At 58.0% G+C, this 18,831-nt stretch overlaps 5 protein-coding genes across 5 annotated transcripts; 2 read left to right on the top strand and 3 right to left on the bottom strand.

Moving 5' to 3' along the window:
• The first annotated feature begins 1,493 nt into the window (after window positions 1–1,493).
• On the top strand, window positions 1,494–3,944 carry GGS23DRAFT_174320 (H+/nucleoside cotransporter-like protein). The gene is made up of 4 exons (XM_051511578.1): window positions 1,494–1,967; window positions 2,059–2,429; window positions 2,494–3,458; window positions 3,539–3,944. Exons 1-4 carry the CDS (start codon window positions 1,600–1,602, stop codon window positions 3,722–3,724), a joined length of 1,890 nt encoding a protein of 629 aa, XP_051376082.1. The 5' UTR covers window positions 1,494–1,599; the 3' UTR covers window positions 3,725–3,944.
• A 989-nt stretch (window positions 3,945–4,933) lies between these two features.
• Window positions 4,934–6,799, top strand: GGS23DRAFT_602498 (dihydroxy-acid dehydratase; the record flags this gene model as incomplete). Its single annotated transcript, XM_051519331.1, has 1 exon — window positions 4,934–6,799. One exon carries the CDS (start codon window positions 4,934–4,936, stop codon window positions 6,797–6,799), a length of 1,866 nt encoding a protein of 621 aa, XP_051376081.1.
• Window positions 6,800–7,255: 456 nt separating this feature from the next.
• GGS23DRAFT_174068 (small oligopeptide transporter) lies at window positions 7,256–10,805 on the bottom strand. Its single transcript, XM_051511576.1, has 5 exons — window positions 10,084–10,805; window positions 9,090–10,033; window positions 8,524–9,031; window positions 7,926–8,416; window positions 7,256–7,838 (listed from the first exon to the last, which is right to left on the bottom strand). Exons 1-5 carry the CDS (start codon window positions 10,381–10,383, stop codon window positions 7,748–7,750), a joined length of 2,334 nt encoding a protein of 777 aa, XP_051376080.1. The 5' UTR covers window positions 10,384–10,805; the 3' UTR covers window positions 7,256–7,747.
• A 1,379-nt stretch (window positions 10,806–12,184) lies between these two features.
• Window positions 12,185–13,897, bottom strand: GGS23DRAFT_592687 (MFS general substrate transporter; the record flags this gene model as incomplete). The annotated part of the gene is made up of 4 exons (XM_051517915.1): window positions 12,185–12,366; window positions 12,427–13,102; window positions 13,177–13,626; window positions 13,697–13,897. 4 exons carry the CDS (start codon window positions 13,895–13,897, stop codon window positions 12,185–12,187), a joined length of 1,509 nt encoding a protein of 502 aa, XP_051376079.1.
• A 2,462-nt stretch (window positions 13,898–16,359) lies between these two features.
• On the bottom strand, window positions 16,360–18,734 carry GGS23DRAFT_548000 (ribosome biogenesis protein-like protein Ssf2). The gene is made up of 2 exons (XM_051515125.1): window positions 18,101–18,734; window positions 16,360–18,022 (listed from the first exon to the last, which is right to left on the bottom strand). Exons 1-2 carry the CDS (start codon window positions 18,536–18,538, stop codon window positions 17,033–17,035), a joined length of 1,428 nt encoding a protein of 475 aa, XP_051376078.1. The 5' UTR covers window positions 18,539–18,734; the 3' UTR covers window positions 16,360–17,032.
• Window positions 18,735–18,831: the final 97 nt, after the last annotated feature.

The following is an 18,831-nucleotide window of genomic DNA, read 5'->3' as shown; positions in this document are numbered from 1 at the left end:
ACACTGCTACACTACCTACCTAAATTTGCGGTGGCGGAGTAGCCCAAACCTATGCCAGCCACATCGCCTACGTGCAGTAGAAGTCTGTGCTTGCGGCCCGAGTGAGTGGCGTTGGCATAAAGACGAACCGAACCAATCCCCTCGTCCAAACGGAGAGGAGCCGGAGATGGTAGGGATGACCGATGCAATTCGAGACATTCCTTTCCGTTTTGGTGAATGGGTCCGCGGGACAACAGTCGGCCTTACCGTGCCCGTTTCCACCTTTCGTGTCTCCACGATATCTTGTCAGCCCCGACTTCATTCGCGAGCCTGCAGGTAGCATTGCCTCCCCGCATCGCCTGAGCGGACGTGTTGTCGCGAGACGACAGGGCCCGTGGAGATATGTGTGCGTGACATCCGCGTCCGCGGGGAGGGCGTCGTGCAGACGATCGCGTCCTTCCGTTCCTACAACCTGCGCAGCTCTACGGGTATCTGAGGCGAAGTAACCCGCCCGCAGGCTGCCCGCAGCCATGGTCGCCGCCGCCGAAGGCAAACGCCCTGCCCTCTGCTCTCTCCTCCAGCACCTATCAGCAGTGGATCTGGACAGGTGGGACGACAAGGCAAAGGGCTATCCGGGGTGACCATCCTTGGTGCGTCCCCCGAATCGCAACCCTGCCCGATATTCAGCACAAGTGTGGGAGGGAGGCAGAGAGGAAAGGAAAAAAAGGTAAGGTTACATCAGTTTCTTCGCTATCATGACACGGCTACCCAATCAGGCGGACATGGACAGAGAGGAAGAGAGTGATGTCCTCCTCTGAAGGAAAAAAAAAAAAAAAATTCGGCCATCTCTCCAAGCCTAGTAGCAGATGGAGGTAAATCTACCTCTTTGTAACATGAAGAAGCCAAGCTGTGGTTCATACCACCAGATAGAACTCTTATCCGGTTGAATTGTATGTGCATTTCTCGTTTCCGCTGGGTACACCTGTTATCGCAAACAAAGACATAGGTGGGTGAGAATCCCCCCTCCCCCCCGGCGCCGCTAGCACAGGAGCTCTCTCCCTTCAACCCTCACTGGCTGTCATCTCTGAGGCGGTGGCGCCGTATTACGACCTTTATCTCTGCGGGTGTCGGCCGGCTACTTATCAACCTCGAGATAAATCCGCTGTAGGTATCATTATCTACCGGGATCACGGATGGATGCTGGGCGCGTCTATCGCTCAGACGAGATAGGACGGCCTTCCCCTTCTAGAAGACCTCCCTCCAACCCGCGGGCAGGGTTCCTATCCCGGCCACACGATCGCCACTATGTGCATGTCTCGTCCACCGAGGCTGACCTAGGAAAGTATTTAAAAATCTTCTCCTGCCCAGTTCGCCAGGTCTCGCTCGCACCCGGGGAATCCCAGGTCATTTGATACTCTACCCTCACCCGCCCCTCATCCCTCCTCTCTGCTCCTTCGCCTCCTCGCCCCGTTGCGCGCCCGGGGGACGCTACGCCGGTTTCTACCTCATACGACCTCGGTACGTCGAATTGGTGAGAATCGGGGCTCAATTCGAGGGCGGACCCGCACAGGGAGTGTTCTGTCCAGGAATTGCCCTCTCCGCGACTGGGACTTCGAGACGATGGCGTCTCCAGAGCACAAGGGCCCCGCCGGCCACAATGCCTCCGCGCAAGAGGGCGTGGCTGCTAACCCCGATCCCGTTCTCGACTTCGCGAACGAGCACCGTCACGAACATGTGCACCACGGTGGCCCGGCTGCAGACCATGCCAACCACCCGGATGAGGTCATGTACTCGGCAACTGTACCAGACAAGAGCATGGACAAGCCCCGCGACTACGCCGCCGCCGAGAAGTCGGTCACCGACGAGGATAGCGGAAACGTGGGCCACATCCGCAGCAGCAGGGACGGTAGCGCGAAGGGCTTCATCAAATACTACTACCGGAAATTTAGGCTCGTTGTCCACCTCGCCATCTGGGCCGTCTTCACAGCGTAAGTCTGCCGCGGCATTTTCTAGAGAAGCCACGCGTCCCACCACAGTCTTTCTAGGTAGTCTTGAGGCTAACGAGCATGCTCCATTCAGGTGGTGGATCTACGGCCTCGTCCGCTTCCGGAATGAGAAGAACTGGCTGATCCCGTTCTTGGTGTATCTGGCCATCACCCTTCGCATCGTCTTCCTCTGGATCCCCATCAAGTACGCCATGATGCCTGTCAAGTTAGTATGGCGTCACACGGCCTTCAAGGCCTACGAGATGACCCCGAAGAAGCTTCACCACCCGATCGCTGCTGCCGTCACCGTCGCCGTCTTCCTGATCGGCTCCATGGTGCCCGAGGAGACGGGCGAGAACACCCGCGCCAGCCGAGCCCAGTCTCTCTTCGGCCTCGTCGTCATGATCGCTGTCCTCACCGTGACGTCCAGGAATTGGAGGAAGATCCCTTGGCATACCGTCATAGGTAAGCTGGACCGAATGTCACGCCCTCCTCTCTTATCGGACGACTAACCAACACCTTCTCCCAGGTGGGATGCTCACCCAGTTTATCGTCGCCGTTTTCGTCTTGCGAACACAGGCCGGATACGACATCTTCTACTTCATTTCCGAGCTAGCCCAAAGTCTTCTGGGCTTCGCCGACGAGGGAGTCATATTTCTCACGGACCCCTCGGTGCCCGAGCTACCCTGGTTCTTCACTGGTGTCATACCGCCCATCATCTTCTTTGTCGCCTTCGTCTCCCTGCTGTATCACGTCGGTCTTATCCAGTGGTTCATCGGCAAGTTTGCCGTCTTCTTCTTCTGGGGTCTCAAGGTGTCGGGTGCGGAGGCCGTCGTCGCCGCCGCGACGCCCTTCATCGGACAGGGAGAGTCGGCCATGCTCGTGCGCCCGTTCGTACCGCACATGACCATGGCCGAGATCCACCAGGTCATGACGTGCGGTTTTGCCACCATCGCTGGCTCCGTTCTGATCGTGTACATTGGGTTCGGTCTGAATGCGCAGGCGCTTGTGTCGTCTTGCATCATGTCCATCCCGGCGTCCCTAGCCGTGTCCAAGATGCGGTATCCGGAGACCGAGGAGACGCTGACGTCGGGACGCGTCGTCATCCCTGACGACGAGGAGCACAGGGCGGCAAACGCGCTCCACGCCTTTGCCAACGGCGCCTGGCTCGGCCTGAAGATCTCGGGGATGATCGTGGCCACGCTGCTCTGCATCATCGCGTTCGTCGGCCTGATCAACGGCCTCCTCACGTGGTGGGGCGGCTATTGGGGTATCAACGACCCTCCGTTGAGGCTCGAGCTGATCCTTGGCTACATATTCTACCCCCTAGCCTGGCTGCTCGGCGTGCCCAATCAGAACCTCTTGCAGGTCGGCGAGCTCATCGGGCAGAAGATTGTCATCAATGAGTTCGCCGCGTTCCGCTCCCTCCAAAACGTCGAGCGATACCAGGACATGACCGACCGGGCCCGGCTTATCGCTACCTATGCTTGTTGTGTGAGTTGAAGGCTCTTACTTTTTTTTTTCTATTAATCAAAAATCACCCATAATAAATACTAACTCAGTGCGGTGTCTAGGGCTTTGGCAATCTCGGTTCTCTCGGGACCCAGATCGGTGTCCTGTCGCAGATCGCCCCCGGCCGCGCTGGAGATGTCTCCAAGGTTGCCTTCTCAGCTTTGATTTCAGGCGTCATCTCGACGCTGACGTCCGCCAGCGTTGCCGGCATGCTGTATACTAACACGATAGGTACTGCTATCGTCTAGGAGGCCCGACAGGGACGATATGTTAGTCGAATACTCAAAGGTCACATAGTAGACAAGCGTAGTGCTAAATCCGTGAATGAGGTGCCCCCAGATAGAATATCTAGTAATGCCCGGATATAACTACACGCGGGTGGACTCGAGTCGAGTTGACGTAGTAGCGTATAATCAAGTTATATTACATCTAAAGTCCGAGTTGTGGCCCGTCATGACCTCGTCCCTGGTCCCTACTTCGCCTATTTTCTGTTATCGCCTATCTTCGCGATATTCTCCCCTGGGACCAGCGGGCCCTCTCCCAGTCCCTTCTTTGTCTGGTTCTAAAATCTGGCGAGGAAGCCGTCGTAGCGGTGACATTGTTGGGGGCGTATTAAGACTAACCCCGGGTCTGATTCGTCCCGCAGGTAGTTGAGGCTCCCATAACGGTACCCCTTAATTACATCGATAGCTCACTAGTAGATAGGGTTCTTGTGTCTATACTCGTGCGTCTCCTTTGTTTTCCTCCTCATACAGAGATTAAGTAATTCGGCGGGGAGATTTACTAGGCAAGTTGTTGGCCCTACCAGCTCTAGGGCGCATCAAGTGAAGCTGGGGAAATACGAGGTTATGTGCTTATCAGAGTAGTGGATAAAATATAACTCGGTAATACTGAGGTACAGACGTTATTCGGCAATAAGACACTGCGGAAATGTGTATCCGTCCATCGAGATCTCCCCTCCTCGCCCGTTTTCGCCCGTTTTCGCGATAGGTGTATATACCTAAACATCATCTTATAATAGTGCCCAGACTGCTTGGGGATGTTTACCTACCTGTCGCCGAATACCACGCACCTGAGAAGTAGGCACTCGTCTAGGAAATGGACATTCCGTTCGGTGGAGTGCAAGCCGACAAGGGGCTCCCGCTCCGCATCCCATCCCCCTCTGGCCAGGCAACCCGTCGGAGTCCGGTTCCGCTCGGCAGTGCCCCTCCATCTCTAGCTTACATTTAGAGAGGATGCTACTGGTAGTTGGGCCTATGACGCCTTATCCATTGCCTCACACATCTACCCATGTGTGTGCCCAGAATCGTTGCTTACCCCTCGCATCCCAGAGCCGTCGACGCATTGGAAATACCTGCGTTGTCAGCTTCCGGGGCTGCTCGGCATACGGCAAGGCACAGAAGATCCTACGCCTGGCAGGTATTCGGATCGGGCCAGTACCCGGGCGGGAGTCGGGGATGGTGGAATCAAATCCAGACGGCGCCGCGAAAGACGGGTCGATTCTTTCTGACTACGACCTCAACACCCCGATCTCGACCGACCAGGGCGGGTTGCGATCAAACCTGCCCGGCTATGGCGACGCCCACTTCAGTCTGTTCCTCCGGAAGGTCTTCATCAAGGCCCTGGGGTACACCGACGAGTCCCTAAGCAAGCCCATCATCGGCATAATCAACACCTTCTCGTCCTTCAATCCTTGCCACGCCCAGGTGCCCCAGCTCATCGAGGCGACGAAGCGCGGCATCCTGTCGGCCGGGGGCCTGCCCATGGAGTTCCCCACCATCAGCATCCACGAGAGCTTCGCCAACCCGACGAGCATGTATCTGCGAAACCTCATGAGCATGGATACCGAGGAGATGGTGAGGGCGCAGCCGGTGGACGCCGTCGTTATGATCGGGGGCTGCGACAAGACGGTCCCGGCGCAGCTCATGGGCGGCATCTCCGCCAACAAGCCCTTCCTGCCCCTGATCACCGGGCCCATGATGCCCGGGTCGGTGAAGGGGGTGCGGGTCGGGGCCTGCACCGACTGCCGGAACAACTGGGCCAAGTTCCGCGCCGGCGAGCTCGACATCGAGGACATCATGGACGTCAACGAGGAGCTCGCGCCGACGGCCGGCACGTGCGGCGTGATGGGGACGGCGAGCACGATGGCCTGCGTGGCGGCGGGGTTGGGCCTCGTCGACCTGCGCGCGGGGGCGACGAGCCCGGCCGTGTCGTCGGCGCGGCTCCGCGTCGCCGAGACGACCGGCCGGCAGGCGGTCAAGATGCTCGAGGACGCGGAGGCGTTCCGGCCGCAGCGGCTGCTCGCGTACGAGAACTTCGTGAACGCGATCGTGGTGCTGCAGGCGATCGGCGGCAGCACCAACGCCGTCGTCCACCTGCTGGCCCTCGCCAACCGCCACCCGGCCGTCCGCGGCCGCGTCACGCTGCGCACCTTCGACGACGTCGGCGCCGCCACCCCGCTGCTCGTCGACCTCAAGCCCAGCGGCGACGGCTACATGACCGACTTCCACCGCGCCGGCGGCATGCTCGCGCTGATGCACGCCCTGCGGCCGCTCCTGCACCTCGGCGCGCGCACCTTCACCGGCGAGCCGCTCGGCGCCGTGCTCGACGCCGCGCCCTTCGCGCCCTTCGCGTACTCGCGGCGCGTGGTGCGGCCGCTGGCCGACCCGCTGTACGCGCGGTCGAGCCTGGCCGTGCTGTACGGCAACCTGGCGCCGCGGGGCGCCGTCATCAAGGCGAGCGCGTCCAAGGACCGGCGGCTGCTGTGCCACCGCGGCCGCGCGTGCGTGTTCCGCGACAGCCGCGACCTGAGCGCGCGCGTCGACGCCGAGGACCTCGGCGTCGCGCCCGACTCGGTGCTGGTGCTGCAGGGCGTCGGCCCCGTCGGCCACCCGGGCATGCCCGAGGCCGGGCTCGTCCCCATCCCCCGCAAGCTCGCGCGCCGCGGCGTCGCCGACATGCTGCGCCTCAGCGACGGCCGCATGAGCGGCACCGCCGGCGGCACCATCGTCCTCCACGTCGCCCCCGAGGCCGCCGACCCGGCCTCCGTCCTCGGCGTCGTCCGCGACGGCGACTTCATCTCCTGCGACGTCCCCCGCCGCCGCCTCCACCTCGAGGTCGACGACGCCGAGATCGCTCGCCGCATCGAGCTGCGCAGGCAGGAAACCGCCACCGCCGCTGCCGCGCTCCCCGGGCGTCGCGACGTCTGGGAGGCGAGGAAGACAACGCGCGGATACCGCGGCCTCTACGAGCGGCACGTGAACCAGGCGGACGAGGGCTGCGACTTTGATTTCCTGACCGCTGACGGGCCGGCGAACACCTAGATTCGAACTCGGTGTTTAGGAGCACCGTCGACGCCGGTGTTCGAGCGCGGCCCTTAAACTACTTCTGCAGACACCTTGTGATATGATGAGGCTATCATAGGTGCAAGCTTTTATGCCCTGCTCACAGCACAATAAGTTATACCTACGTGCCCGAAATACCCACAAGTCCCTAAGGTCTCTACTAAGGTCTCTACTCCATGATAAATTTTCCAGAAGAGGCATCGGACGGTGAGCCAGCGAGAGCACATTGGTATGACGAGATAGAGACAGTTGTATATTAGGGTAATACGCTGTGGGGATTGTCTGTCTACGTGTGTTCATGGACATGTACGCCATAAGCACTACCTACATAGCTAGGGATGACCATCTTAAGGCAGAGGCTCCTATATATAGAGATAGGTGTTATTTAAAGGATCTAGGCTTTGTAACATTGTCGTATAGTAATCAACATGAATTGCGCGTAATTCGTAACGGGGGAGCGCTGTAGCTCATCCGGGACTCGTAAGATGTTTGGATGCAATGATGAGCAGTGACCACCAACATTACATACCCCGTACGTTTAAGGGGCTACCTACAGATATCAGAGGTTTGACTTGAAATACATTCATACTTACTTTACCACAAGCTTGCGGACATGTGAGCATTAACAAAAACCTTTTACCGCGAACTTTCATAATTGAAGGCCAGGCAAGATAAGACGACACGAAGATGAAAACGAGCGACAAAAACAAATCTCTAATCCAGGTCTAGGACCATAATAGACTAAGCAATGCCACGTAGGGGTATACGCAGGGAAATGTTGCCGATCCTGTAAGCACGAAGACCAGTACTCGGCACTGAATACTGACAGACCCGAGCCCTGCGACTAATTAAGGCCAGAAGACGCAGCGAGATCTCACAGCATGATGATGATGGCGAAGTATCCGGCACCGTGTTCGCTACCGCCCGTCACGACCATGTCCCGTTCGGCGGTCCAAAGTATCCCACGTCCGGCATGGGGAGCCAGGGCAAGCCCTGTCCATCCGCGGTATTCCGCCACCTAGACGTACGCGTCAGCACGCTCGTCGCCTAGTCACCCAAGATACCGCTCCGAGGGGTGAGAGAGGAGGGGAAACTATATTCTTACACCGTGTTGCCCCACCAGTCGGGGAACTGGACGTTTGGCCCGTAGGTGACGGCGAAGAAGATGACGATGCCGCTGATGGCGAGGCCCGTGTCCAGGGCCGCGGCGAGGACGTAGTTGTACTTGACCCACCAGGCGTAGGCCCGGGCGTAGATGATCTTGTTGAAGATGACGTTGACGATGTACCAGCTGCTGTAGTTGATTCCCGTGGCGGGCGGGACGTTGGACGTCCCCACGAAGATGAGCGGCCAGTTGATCTTGCGCACGACGTCGCTGCCCGTCCTCTTCCACACGTAGTACGTGATGGGCGGCAGGATCAGCCCGATCCAGAAGAAATGCAGCAGGCCGCTGTAGATCGTGCCGACGGAGTAGAGCCGGCCCGGCCCGACCAAGCCCCAAATGACCGAACTGCTGTAGACGGTGCGGCCGTTGGGACAGCTGAAGCCGTTGGGCTGGTCTGGGGCGCAGATGTCCGGCACGTTCCCGAGCATCCACTATCACCGCCACGCGTTAGGCATTACTCCGTTCAAAAGGTTCGGACCCGTGCCCTCTGACTCTATGAGAACAGCAAAGAACCAAGAACGAACGAAGGAACACGCACCAACGTGACGCCCACCTGGGTCAGCGCGCCGAGCACAGTAGCTAGTCCCTGGGCGCAAAAAAGAGTGCGCGGCGGGATCTTGAGGTAGTGGCCTAGCTTCAAATCGGCGGCGAAGTACAACCCTTGACCTACCACGTCTTGAGACAGCACCTTGAATAGGATGTTGGCGATGGGGCGTCCCTGGAACATGTACCCGCCGATGAACTCGGACAGCACGTTGAGCTGGTTAGCGTTCACGTTAGTCACGCCCTGGATCATCCCGCACGGGACCATGTATACTGCCGGGATTATGAGGGCCAGGACGACCCCGTAGACCGGGAGCCCCGTATGGTACACCTCGGTGAGGGCGACGCTCATGCCGAAAACGACGAGGATGATCGCGGCCCACCAGTACCAGGGGACCTTCTGGTAGCGCTTCATGAGTCGGGCGTGGATATCTAGCTTGAGAGACCCCCGGAGAGCGTGCACGATGTCGTCCCAGTGGAAGAAATAGATGTGTGACAAAACGCTGTGGGATCGTGAGCAAGGCACTATCGACCTAGAGAGAGAGAGCATGGCAGGTTCACCTAGTAATTGACGCGAACGAGAGCCCGTAGACGAAGGCGAAAGTCGCCGGCAGATACGGTGGCGAGTACGCGGCATACTTCTCTTGGTCGAATAGGTTGCCGGTGATGACCCTGGCCGTGTCGTAGAGCTGCCCGAAGCGGTCGTACACGTCGGCCGTGCAGAGGGGCAGATACGACGTGAACCAGGTGTTGGTGTAGAATATGGCGGGCGTGACGACCCAGAAGAACAGCGCGAAGCCGGCGAAGACGTTGACGGCCGCCCAGTGGGGGCTGAGAATCGGGTTCGTGTTGTACGCGATCATCGACCAGTCAAACGTCAGCGGAAACAGGCCCAGACCGGTGACCATACCAAAGACCTGGTTCACGGCCAGGTTATCCGGCGCTATCCAGCATATCCAGGTGAAGTAGCTCAGGCCGGTAAATAGGAGGCCGGGGACCCAGTACCAGGCGAAGGCGGCGGCACCGACGAGCAGGAAGAACCGGATGCGGGAGATCTTCCACCCGTCCGCGGGGGCGTTGGCCCGGGAGTGGATCGAGCTCAGCAGCGCCACGTTCCCGAGGACGCCGGGCCAGACCATGGAGGCGGGCTCGACGAGGAGCGTGCGGCAGAGGCCGGCGACGCCGTACCCGCACAGCTGGCAGCAGATGACGACGAGGACGGAGAAGCCGGTGGGTACCTCGAAGCCGTAGAACCGGGCAGCTTGGATGATATTAGTGGCGTCGGCGGAGCCGAAGCCGAAGGACACGTTGCTCATGATGGTGACGAGGGCGTGCTCCTTGATGTTGAAGCGGCGGTCGGGGTTGAGCCGGCCGATGGGCAGGCTCCGGGCGAGGGCGACGCCCAGCGGGAAGGCCAGCAGCTCCGCGACCAGCGACACGATGTGGATGCCGGGATACCGCAACGAGAAGAACTGGTTCACGCCGGCACCCAGCAGCACGAACATCTGCGAGCCGTCAACAACCCCGCCCCGTCTCCTCAGCTCGCGATGCTTACCATGCCCAGGAACCAGGCCCTGAACGTGTTCACGGGCATGGCGGGGTCGTCTGTCTCGGGCACGACGGCGCGCACGGCCGGAAACGGGCTCGTGTCGGCATCCCAGCTGCCCTCTTCCTCGGCCCTGGAGAGGACGCCGCCCACGTCCACCTCCAAGTTAGCTAGATGCCCGTTCGCGACCTCGACGTCACACTCAACAAAGGAGTCTAGCGTAGTCTTGAGCTCGGGGTTTACGGCCCTCGAGTCACCAGGGCCACCATCGCTCTCAACCCCCACGCTCTGTGATTTTTCTGATATCATCGTGGCGTCGGACGTGAGTATGGGAATGGGAATGTCCACGATGATGAGGGGTGAAGGTAATCACGGTGTCACAGTGACGGCAGCCGTTAGATGGTTTTATCTCCCAGGCCGCAGTACGACCAGGGCACGAAAACCTGCTATCACGTATCTCCATCGGTTAACCCAGCCGGCCATTAAGCCGTCGAAGTAGACAGGGTGCGACTGCATGCTGGCAACTGCACATCTTGACGCCGTCTTGGTAGCAGCCGTATCGCGGATAGCGACGTTGCGCGTCGGGACGGAATAGCCAACCGACGTATCCCCCGGGGGGGGCCAATCGCGTCGTGTCGGTTTATCTGCCGCACACCACCCTCCTCCTCCTGCCCCTTTCGGTCGTGTGAAGTAAGGTGTAAAGTCCAGGCATATGAGGAGAGATGCTGCTGGTTCTTAGATTCGCAAATGATACGATCGAAAAGCCTACTTCAAACCCGCGTTCAATAACCAACCCCCTCCTCGGCGAAGCTATACCGGCCGATACTTAACGGTGTCGCATGCTTAGAACCTCCACGCACCGGGATTCGGGATCGGCAACAGCTGGAATCCGCATCCGTGGCCGCTCACTCGAGAACCCGTCAAATCTTCTTCGAGGGCTGCTGTCGCGATTCTCGCACGGAGAGGGGAGAAGAAGGTAAAGACACCGCTGCGGCGCGGGCGTTGGTACTATTTCCTAGTCATTCCCGGCGTCTACGGCAGGGCAGCTCTATGCTTACCCCTTTTCTGCCACCGGCTGTTAGATTGACCCTCCGCACCTTTAGGTACGTGCCCCAGGCACGTAACGGCGTGTCTTATTACCTAGGTACTCTTCTTCTCAAGTGGAAAGACACACACCGGCACACCAGACACAACGCGACAATAATCAGGTCGTATCACTCTCTTATGGTATATACATGTGGGGTTAGGGGTGCAAGCTAGTATATGTAAGTCGGGGTACGCACAGCTCAGGGCGAGCAGGATTCGAGGCACCCTAATGTTTACGAGCGGCATGCCATTCATTTCGGTGCGCCATCTCCTTTCGTTCTGCATGTCTCCCCTCATAGGTCCCTACAGATTCCTTATTCCGTGAAACGAAATCACGACAATGATGGCAGGAGACTCTTGTTTTACGAGTAGCTGATAAAAGACAAGAGCAGAATCGCTGTTGCCGCAGGGGGGCTGAAGAATCGTGTCGGTAACACGCCAGGGGGTGGCTTTTCTCGTACGGAGATCTCAATCTTGCGTCCTCTATCGAGTGGACACCTGTGGTGAGGCTTACGACCACGAATTCCTGGCAATTTCTGACAGAGCAGCGCGTGAAGGGGTTCGTCGAACGAATCGGAGATCTTCGTACCCCGCAAAGCTACCGTAGCGTTGCTTTCCGGCGTCGTCGGCCAACTATATTGTGCATATATCTCGGCGTAGCGGCTCGGGGACTCTTGCTGCTAGGTTCGGTGCCGCGGCCTGTGGATCAAGGCGGGGGTCAACCTGGTGGGAACCGAGCCGGCGTCACCATCAGGATCTCCTTTGGTCAAGTGGCTACTCTCAGCCGGTGACGCTTCTGTGGACTACACGGCTATCTTCCAGTAATCCGACTTGCGAAGTGCCAGGCGATTCCCCTATTTATTGCACAATGGAGGGGGGGGGGGGAGTAAATATGCCGGGCGCAGTCAGCCAATCGATGGATCCTAATCGAATGAAGCAGGTCTAGTTCGTATTCTTATCAACGGTCCTATGCTACCTAGCAGACCGGAAAGGAGGTTTCTATTTTTTTTTTTTTTTTTTTTTTTCAATTCGTGCTGTTGCCTGGCGCTTCTTCCTTGCCAGCGGCGTCGGCATCTTCGAGCTCTATATCTGACACCTGCTGGAAGCCCAGATGGGTGTCAGAATCCCCAAGCGCTAGAATGATAGATAAAGCTGCGATGAATAGCAGCATGGCCAAGAATATGAAGACGATCTGCCGATGCTCGGCTATAGGAAACTAGGGTCAGTATATATAGACGCCACAAGGGAAATTCGGGGTTCACTCACCTCCGGTGCTGCCCGTAGTACCTAGCGCGATGATGATAAAAGCGAATAGCGGGACGTTCATCAGGCCGTAGGTCAGGGCCCGGCCGGAATCCTTCACGATCATGCCTCGGTGGAAACCCATGCTAGGGGAATAGACGCCGTTGCACGCTTCGAAGAGGAGAAGCGCCAGGAAGAGGTACAGTTCTCTCTGGGCGAACGCGGCGACGAGAAGGCTCAACGCGCTCACGAAGAGCGCCGAGCCGAAGAGCAAGTTCGGGGTGACCTCGCCCACCTCGGCGTCCTTTTCTGTCGTGGGCGAAGGCGCGGTGTCTCGGGTGATGAAGTTAAATAGCACCGAGCCTAAAACTACGGTGGCCATGAAGGTCGAGAAGATCACGCCGTACTGGATCGAGCCGCCCTCCTCTTCGGGATGCTCCCTGTCGTATGCGTTCTGGAGCAACTCGGACCAGAAGAACATGATGAGGAAAACGGCTCCCTCAAAACAGCACGAGGCGAAACTGAGAACCCAGACTCTCCTGTCTTTCAACGCCGTTATTATTCTCTCGGGGTGAGTCTTCTCATCGGCATCGCTTTCAGGGCTACGTCCGTCATCGTCCAGGCCGGTGGCGACACGAGGGGCTCCTCGATTCTCGTTCCACGTTCGAAGCATGAGCACCGCGGCGCAGACATCCAAAACCTATGGTCATCGGGTATTAGCAGGAGGTAGACGCCTCCGACAGCGCGGGACAGATAAAAAGGAAATAGCCTCACCGCTCCGGCGAAAAATGGATCAGCCTTGGATCCGGAAGCGAGGACGATGTAGTGGCCCAAGATGCCTGCGAAGATGGCGGTTATGCTATTGAAGGTGGTCATGATGCTGAACATGGTGCTCAGCGCCAAAGAGCTCTTCTCCAGCGAGCGGGCTTTGTACTCGGTAACCATCCAGCTCTCGAAGGCGGTCCAGAGGAGGTTGAGGCTGATACCGCTCAGGACCCGACCGGCGATCAAGACCTCGAGCTGGTCGAACTTAACCGAGAGGGAGGCGAGCGAGTGGATGGCGCACGACGCCAGGCATGCCGATCTCCTGCCGAACCGGTCGGCGAGGTAGCCGGTAAGGAAGGCGGACACGGCGGCGGAGGCATAGGTGGTGGCGTATAGGAGCGCGACGGACCGCTCGTTAAGCTGCTTCTCGTCGCGGAAAAGCGAGTAGGTGTAGGGGCTCTAGACAGGACGGATGAGGAAGACGTCAGCGTACGCGCACACCCTCGTCCCCGGCCGCGCGTCCGCTTACCTGAAGCCATTCCGACGCCATCACGATCAGGTAGACGCACATGAACGTCTTGCAGAAGCCCTTGGCGTCGGCATCGCGGGCGGATGTGGTGTCCTCGGGCTTCGAGGTCAGGAACCGGCGTGAGACGATCTGGTGTCCGACGGCGAGAGCGACGAGGGGCGCGAGGACGAACAGCGCGGTCCAGTAGATGCTCAGCGCCATGATAGGGCAGGTAGGTTGGTGAACCTAGAGAGTGCCGGTGTGGCCGGTCACGCTATATCGCTATACTGGGAGCAAGCTTGTCTTGTTTGCCATTTCGATGGATGGGCCGGGAGCAAGGGAGGCGCCGTGCTTTTTGACTTTTTGATAAAGCGTGGGCATCGTGGTCAGGGAGGGAGGGCGGTCCGGGGGGCGGTCCGGGTGAAAGAGAGAAGCATTAGGTGAGCGTGGCTCAAAGAAGCAATGCACTAACACGATCCACCACTCCTACTGCCCGTCCTACTTACTCCTGGCTGACTCCGGACTGGACTTTGGTCGGCCTCCTTATTTGCCTACAACAGAGCATTCCCGAGGGGGCCCTGCATCGTCCCAAACGATCCAGGGTTCGCCCCAAATGAAACCAATCGACTCGCACGCCCGCCTCCTTTTTCCGTGTCCCCGTCCCTCCTCCGCAAGTCGACGCTAAGCACGAACGGGGCACGTCTCAGGATCGTGTTGAGGCTGTTGGCGTTGCGCCCTATCCCACCCTTCAGGTACCTCGAAAGAAGGACGGGCGAAAAGAAGAAGTAGGTAAAAAAGGACAGAAAAAACATCGGTGGTGGGCTTGCGTACATTCTGGTACGTGCCGCTATCGAGGTAGATACATTCGAGAACGCGGCCGAAGTTGTCTTCGTTCATCCCGTCTTCCGTCCCATGTACCTATACTACGTAGCGTGTACATATCTGACTGGGCTAACCGAGGTCCGTACCCGGAGTTTGCTGATGCGTGTACATGCACACGTGCATACGTACGTACATGTACATATCAATATCCCGCACCCAATCGGCTCGCGGGGCCATGCCTACAGGTAGGCAGGTATCCATGTACCTACGTAAGTGGTCTTGCGTAAATGGTCACGATGGCGCGCGTGGTAGGTCAAGCCGCTGAGGCGGAAATGAATACGAGACGGCATTGATCGCGAGCACATTTATCCCTATGCACACACATCCATGCTTCCCTCGTGCCCGAGGCCTTGCTCGTCTCGATATAAGAAATTCCGACGATACCTACTACGCAAACCAAGGGGCAGTTGCTAAGAGGGAGCAAGTCGGCGACGGCGAGAATGTCGCTGTCGTCAACGGGACGGACACGCGACACTGCCCGATCTATCGCCGCCGTCGCCTATGCGTAATTGTGGTGCCGTAATAGCTTACTCGCCGCCCGTCATGTCGAGAAAGAGAGAAGACGCACACGTAGACGGAGAGGCGACGCCATGGAGGAAACCGGGCGCCCGCCGCCTCACGCAAACCAGTCCCTGAAAGGCCGGTTCACGACTGCGATCTCCACTACAGTAGCTGACTCGCATCTTCATCAGCCACCAAATCGACGGTCACCGCCATCAACCGGCCGGACAAGATCGCTGCCACAATGCGCCTGGTCTCTCAGTCGAACAGGGACGTCGCAGGGGGTTCGCTCTTCGCATCCGCGCATCGTTATATAGATTCCGGGTCCAGTCGGGATTCGCTTCTACCTGGCTTCGTGAACGCCTTTTTGAGCAGAAGCGGGAATCGTTTCCCATCACTGTTGCTCCCACGAGAGTCTTTCCTACCGCTTCGTCTTTGACCACGGCGACCTTGACGTTCGCAACATCTCGATTGCAATGGATGTGAGCTGCCCGAGAAAGAAGGCAAGACGAGAAGAGGAAATCGACATACGGAGCAGCAGGACTAATATACGCCCGTACCTTCTGAGCTGGGTCAAGGGTACCCCGTACGCTATTCTCTTCAGCTCTTTAGAATGCAACCAAGCGCCTGCCTGTGATGTCTCTATCAAGCTCATGCTGTACGGGGATGCGATAATAAAGCAAACGAGAAGCTAGGTAAGATATCCGGTTCTATCTACAGGAGCTTATATACCTCGGTCTCGAAGTTGACCTCGGGAATTGCCAGAACTAATATAGGCAGGTGGTTGTTGGGGCCGTTAGAAACGCATGGAATATCAACCACCTGGGTACAGAGATTCTCCTCCATTTCCCGGACGAGTAGGTCCACATCCCACGTATCGTGGAACGGACAGTTACACCACTGCGGGCCAAGGTGAGAGCAGATGCTGGCTATCAAAGTTGCGGCCATCAGGCATCTTAAGCCAACGATCACGGAATGCCATGGCAGGGCGAGAGGCATAATAAAAGTAGATTAGTAATAAAGATGAGAGGTGTGTCGTAAGTGAGACGTTGAACTGTTCTCAAACCGATTTGGTAGGTTCCCAGGGCTAAATAGAAAAAGATTGACCGGCACAGTGCCAGTCTACCTATATGAAGATCCAAGCTCACAGTGGTCGCCTGTACTCTCTCGCAATCCGTGCTACAAACCAGGCACGCAGTTGATCTAGAGATCGGGGTGTGGCGGGTTCTCCATCAGTGGTAAGGAGGCAGAAGGCGTACCAAACCCTAGGCCACTTCAGGGCCGGCGAACGAAGGTGACGAGAATCACCTAATCTAACCGCGGGGTTGTCAGCGCTTCGGGCCTTTCTGAAGAGCCGCATGTGAGTCGGGATACGATATAAATGCTAGGTATTTCTCGATTGTGCTAGGTAAGCTTGGGCCAAACGGCCAAAGTAGACCTGAGCGGGTACCACCACCGTCGAGAAGGCCTGGGCCTGAAGTGTATAGTCGCTCTTCACGGCGGCGCCAGAAGCTCGCTCGGTCTATCGTAGAAGCGTTTGACGTTCCCGCCGGCTGCACTGCCCGAGCGTATTGCGATCCTTTTTGAGAAATCCGAAGCCGGACCTGAGAATCCCGGCGGTCACGGCACCCTTCCAACCCGGACTTGCTAGTGTCCTGCCCCGCAACTCCGCTTTGTCCTGGGACGCTTCGTCGAGCGTCATCAAACGCTAGACTTAGTGGGGCCAGAAAGGTTTAGATATCGTTCACATCGTTGCCCTCGCCATGGCATCGCGGTGCACACACATGAATAATCGGCGCGGGGAGACCGAGACGGAAAGACCCCTAAATGGATTTAACCTCCGGTAGCTCGAAATGTCTATTAATAGCACTACTACATAACAACACTTATGTTGAGTAGATTCGATAACGCCGGGACGCCATAACTATGCCAACACGTAGGTCCCGCCAAAGGCGGAGGAGGACGTAGGTGGTCTCAGCCCGCGATTTCCTCTCTTTCGTCTTCCCACTCGTCGTCGTCCATCTGTTCGCCGATAGCTTCCTCGGCGTCTCCCGCTATTCCTTCGCTGTCGAACTCGTCGTCATCCATCATCTCGTCAAACAGATCGCTGTTGTTGCCGTTCATCTCGACATCGTCGTCGTCACCGCCGTCGTCACCGTCGTCGCCCTCACCCTCCTTCTTATTTTGCTTGGCGCCACTGGCCGCCCGTTCCTTCTTCTTCCTCTCGACGTTGGCCTTTTGCTCCTTCCTCCTCGCCTCCTTCTCCTGTCTGCGCTTCTCCCACCGCTGCTCCAGGTCTTGGATCTCCTGCCTCGACTTGTGGATGTGCTCGTGCCACATCGTCTTGCCGGAACAGAGTCCTTCCTCGACCTTGGTCATGCGTAGTTTCATGCGTGGCCCGAGTTCGACCAGGGCAACGCGCCGCCGTTCTATCCTCTCGTCGTCCTCGGCAGCAGGCTCTCCCTCTCTTTCTCTTTCCAGCTTGGCCGCGCGAGCCTTGCTCGAGAGTACTTTGCGCGGCGCCTCGTCGAGGACCTCGACCTCGGCGTCGGTATCCATCTCGCTGCCGCTCGTGCCGTCTGTTACGTAGCCTTCGCCGTTCTCGCCGCCGATGATGTATTCCGAGATGTCCCCCAACTTCCCCAGATTCGGAACACCGCCTCTGCGGTTCTTCTCGCTAAGGAGTTTCTCGGCGGCGTCGAGTCGGCGTAGCTGTTTCGATACCCCGGCAGGCTTCGTGTGAATGGCATAGTGTCGGAAGTTGAGCACGAACGAGCCGTCGGCCTCGTCTCCTGAGGGCTCCCTATTCAAGAGGAGAACCCTGCGTATGGATCTGAGGGGCGTGGTCTGCGGGTTGATGCGGGGAAAGAGAGACTGGAATACAGTAGTGGTGAGCGACTCGAGGTGTTTGGGTACTTTGGAATTGGCATCGGCGCCAGGGGTCGAGATGTTGTTCATGATCAGCTAAGAAGCACAGGGTCAGCAGTTGACCACATAGGGTACGGGGGAAGCTCCAGGGGACGCAATCGGGCGAGTTCGTACCAGCGGGGATGTGGTGTACTCCTTGCCGCCGCCTCTAGGACGTCTCTGGGCTTTGCGCACATCTTTGCACAGGGAGTACTTCTCAACGCGAAAGTGCAACGTAGGTCCGCGGGGCGTGGTAGCTATGCGCAGATTGGTGTTGCCGGACTCGGACCGCGAGAAGAGAAGGAGGTGGGTGACGCCGAGAGGACCGGTCATGTTGACATAGTCTCGTAGATGGTTGGCGCGACGTTCTTTAAGACGGCTGGCTGTTCCAGGCTCCATGACCTGGCGGACATCTTTGGCCAATTGACTGACGCTGGACCCAACCTCGCCGGCGCCGATGCGGATCACCATGCTCTTGGGATCTTGGGCTACCGAGCGCCCCGCCAGAGGCGCCTTGTGCTTGGGATTGTTCGCGCCCACATGGGTGCGCTTCTTCGTCCTAGCCTTAGCCATGGTCCGCCCCCTTAATTCTGATAGTCTATAATAGTCGATTTGGCCGAACTGCTCTCTCGCGGTGGAATAACAGCTTCACACAAACCAAGAGGAAGCTTTCGATAGGAAAAAAAATAAGAGCAAGAAAGATTGGGAGATTTGCCAGGCATAAACAGCTTTTTTTTCTGCAGGTACCGGGTACTAATACAGACCTGTGTTAGCCTACAACACCACGGGTAGAGGCTACGCGGCACTACGGCTTTGCGGGGGGCAGACAATGGATATGATAATACAGATAAGCTAAAAGAAGAAGG

This window comes from Durotheca rogersii (genome assembly GCF_024521655.1).
Source record: "Durotheca rogersii strain YMJ 92031201 chromosome Unknown GGS23scaffold_2, whole genome shotgun sequence".
Lineage (NCBI taxonomy): Eukaryota > Fungi > Ascomycota > Sordariomycetes > Xylariales > Xylariaceae > Durotheca > Durotheca rogersii.
Note: the sequence above shows the minus strand (reverse complement) of the source record. Positions and strands in the feature narration are given on the sequence as shown.

What these genes read in the sequence shown, in the direction of transcription:
- GGS23DRAFT_174320 (XM_051511578.1), top strand. Translation starts at nt 1,600, where the DNA reads ATGGCGTCTCCAGAGCACAAGGGCCCCGCCGGCCACAATGCCTCCGCG. An exon ending in ATCTGGGCCGTCTTCACAGC is followed by an intron (nt 1,968 to 2,058) that starts GTAAGTCTGCCG and finishes TGCTCCATTCAG; the next exon opens with GTGGTGGATCTACGGCCTCG. An exon ending in TCGCTACCTATGCTTGTTGT is followed by an intron (nt 3,459 to 3,538) that starts GTGAGTTGAAGG and finishes TGCGGTGTCTAG; the next exon opens with GGCTTTGGCAATCTCGGTTC.
- GGS23DRAFT_174068 (XM_051511576.1), bottom strand. Translation starts at nt 10,383, where the DNA reads ATGATATCAGAAAAATCACAGAGCGTGGGGGTTGAGAGCGATGGTGGC. An exon ending in GGGCCTGGTTCCTGGGCATG is followed by an intron (nt 10,034 to 10,083) that starts GTAAGCATCGCG and finishes GACGGCTCGCAG; the next exon opens with ATGTTCGTGCTGCTGGGTGC. An exon ending in GACTGGTGGGGCAACACGGT is followed by an intron (nt 7,839 to 7,925) that starts GTAAGAATATAG and finishes GCGTACGTCTAG; the next exon opens with GTGGCGGAATACCGCGGATG.
- GGS23DRAFT_548000 (XM_051515125.1), bottom strand. Translation starts at nt 18,538, where the DNA reads ATGGCTAAGGCTAGGACGAAGAAGCGCACCCATGTGGGCGCGAACAAT. An exon ending in AGTACACCACATCCCCGCTG is followed by an intron (nt 18,023 to 18,100) that starts GTACGAACTCGC and finishes TGTGCTTCTTAG; the next exon opens with CTGATCATGAACAACATCTC.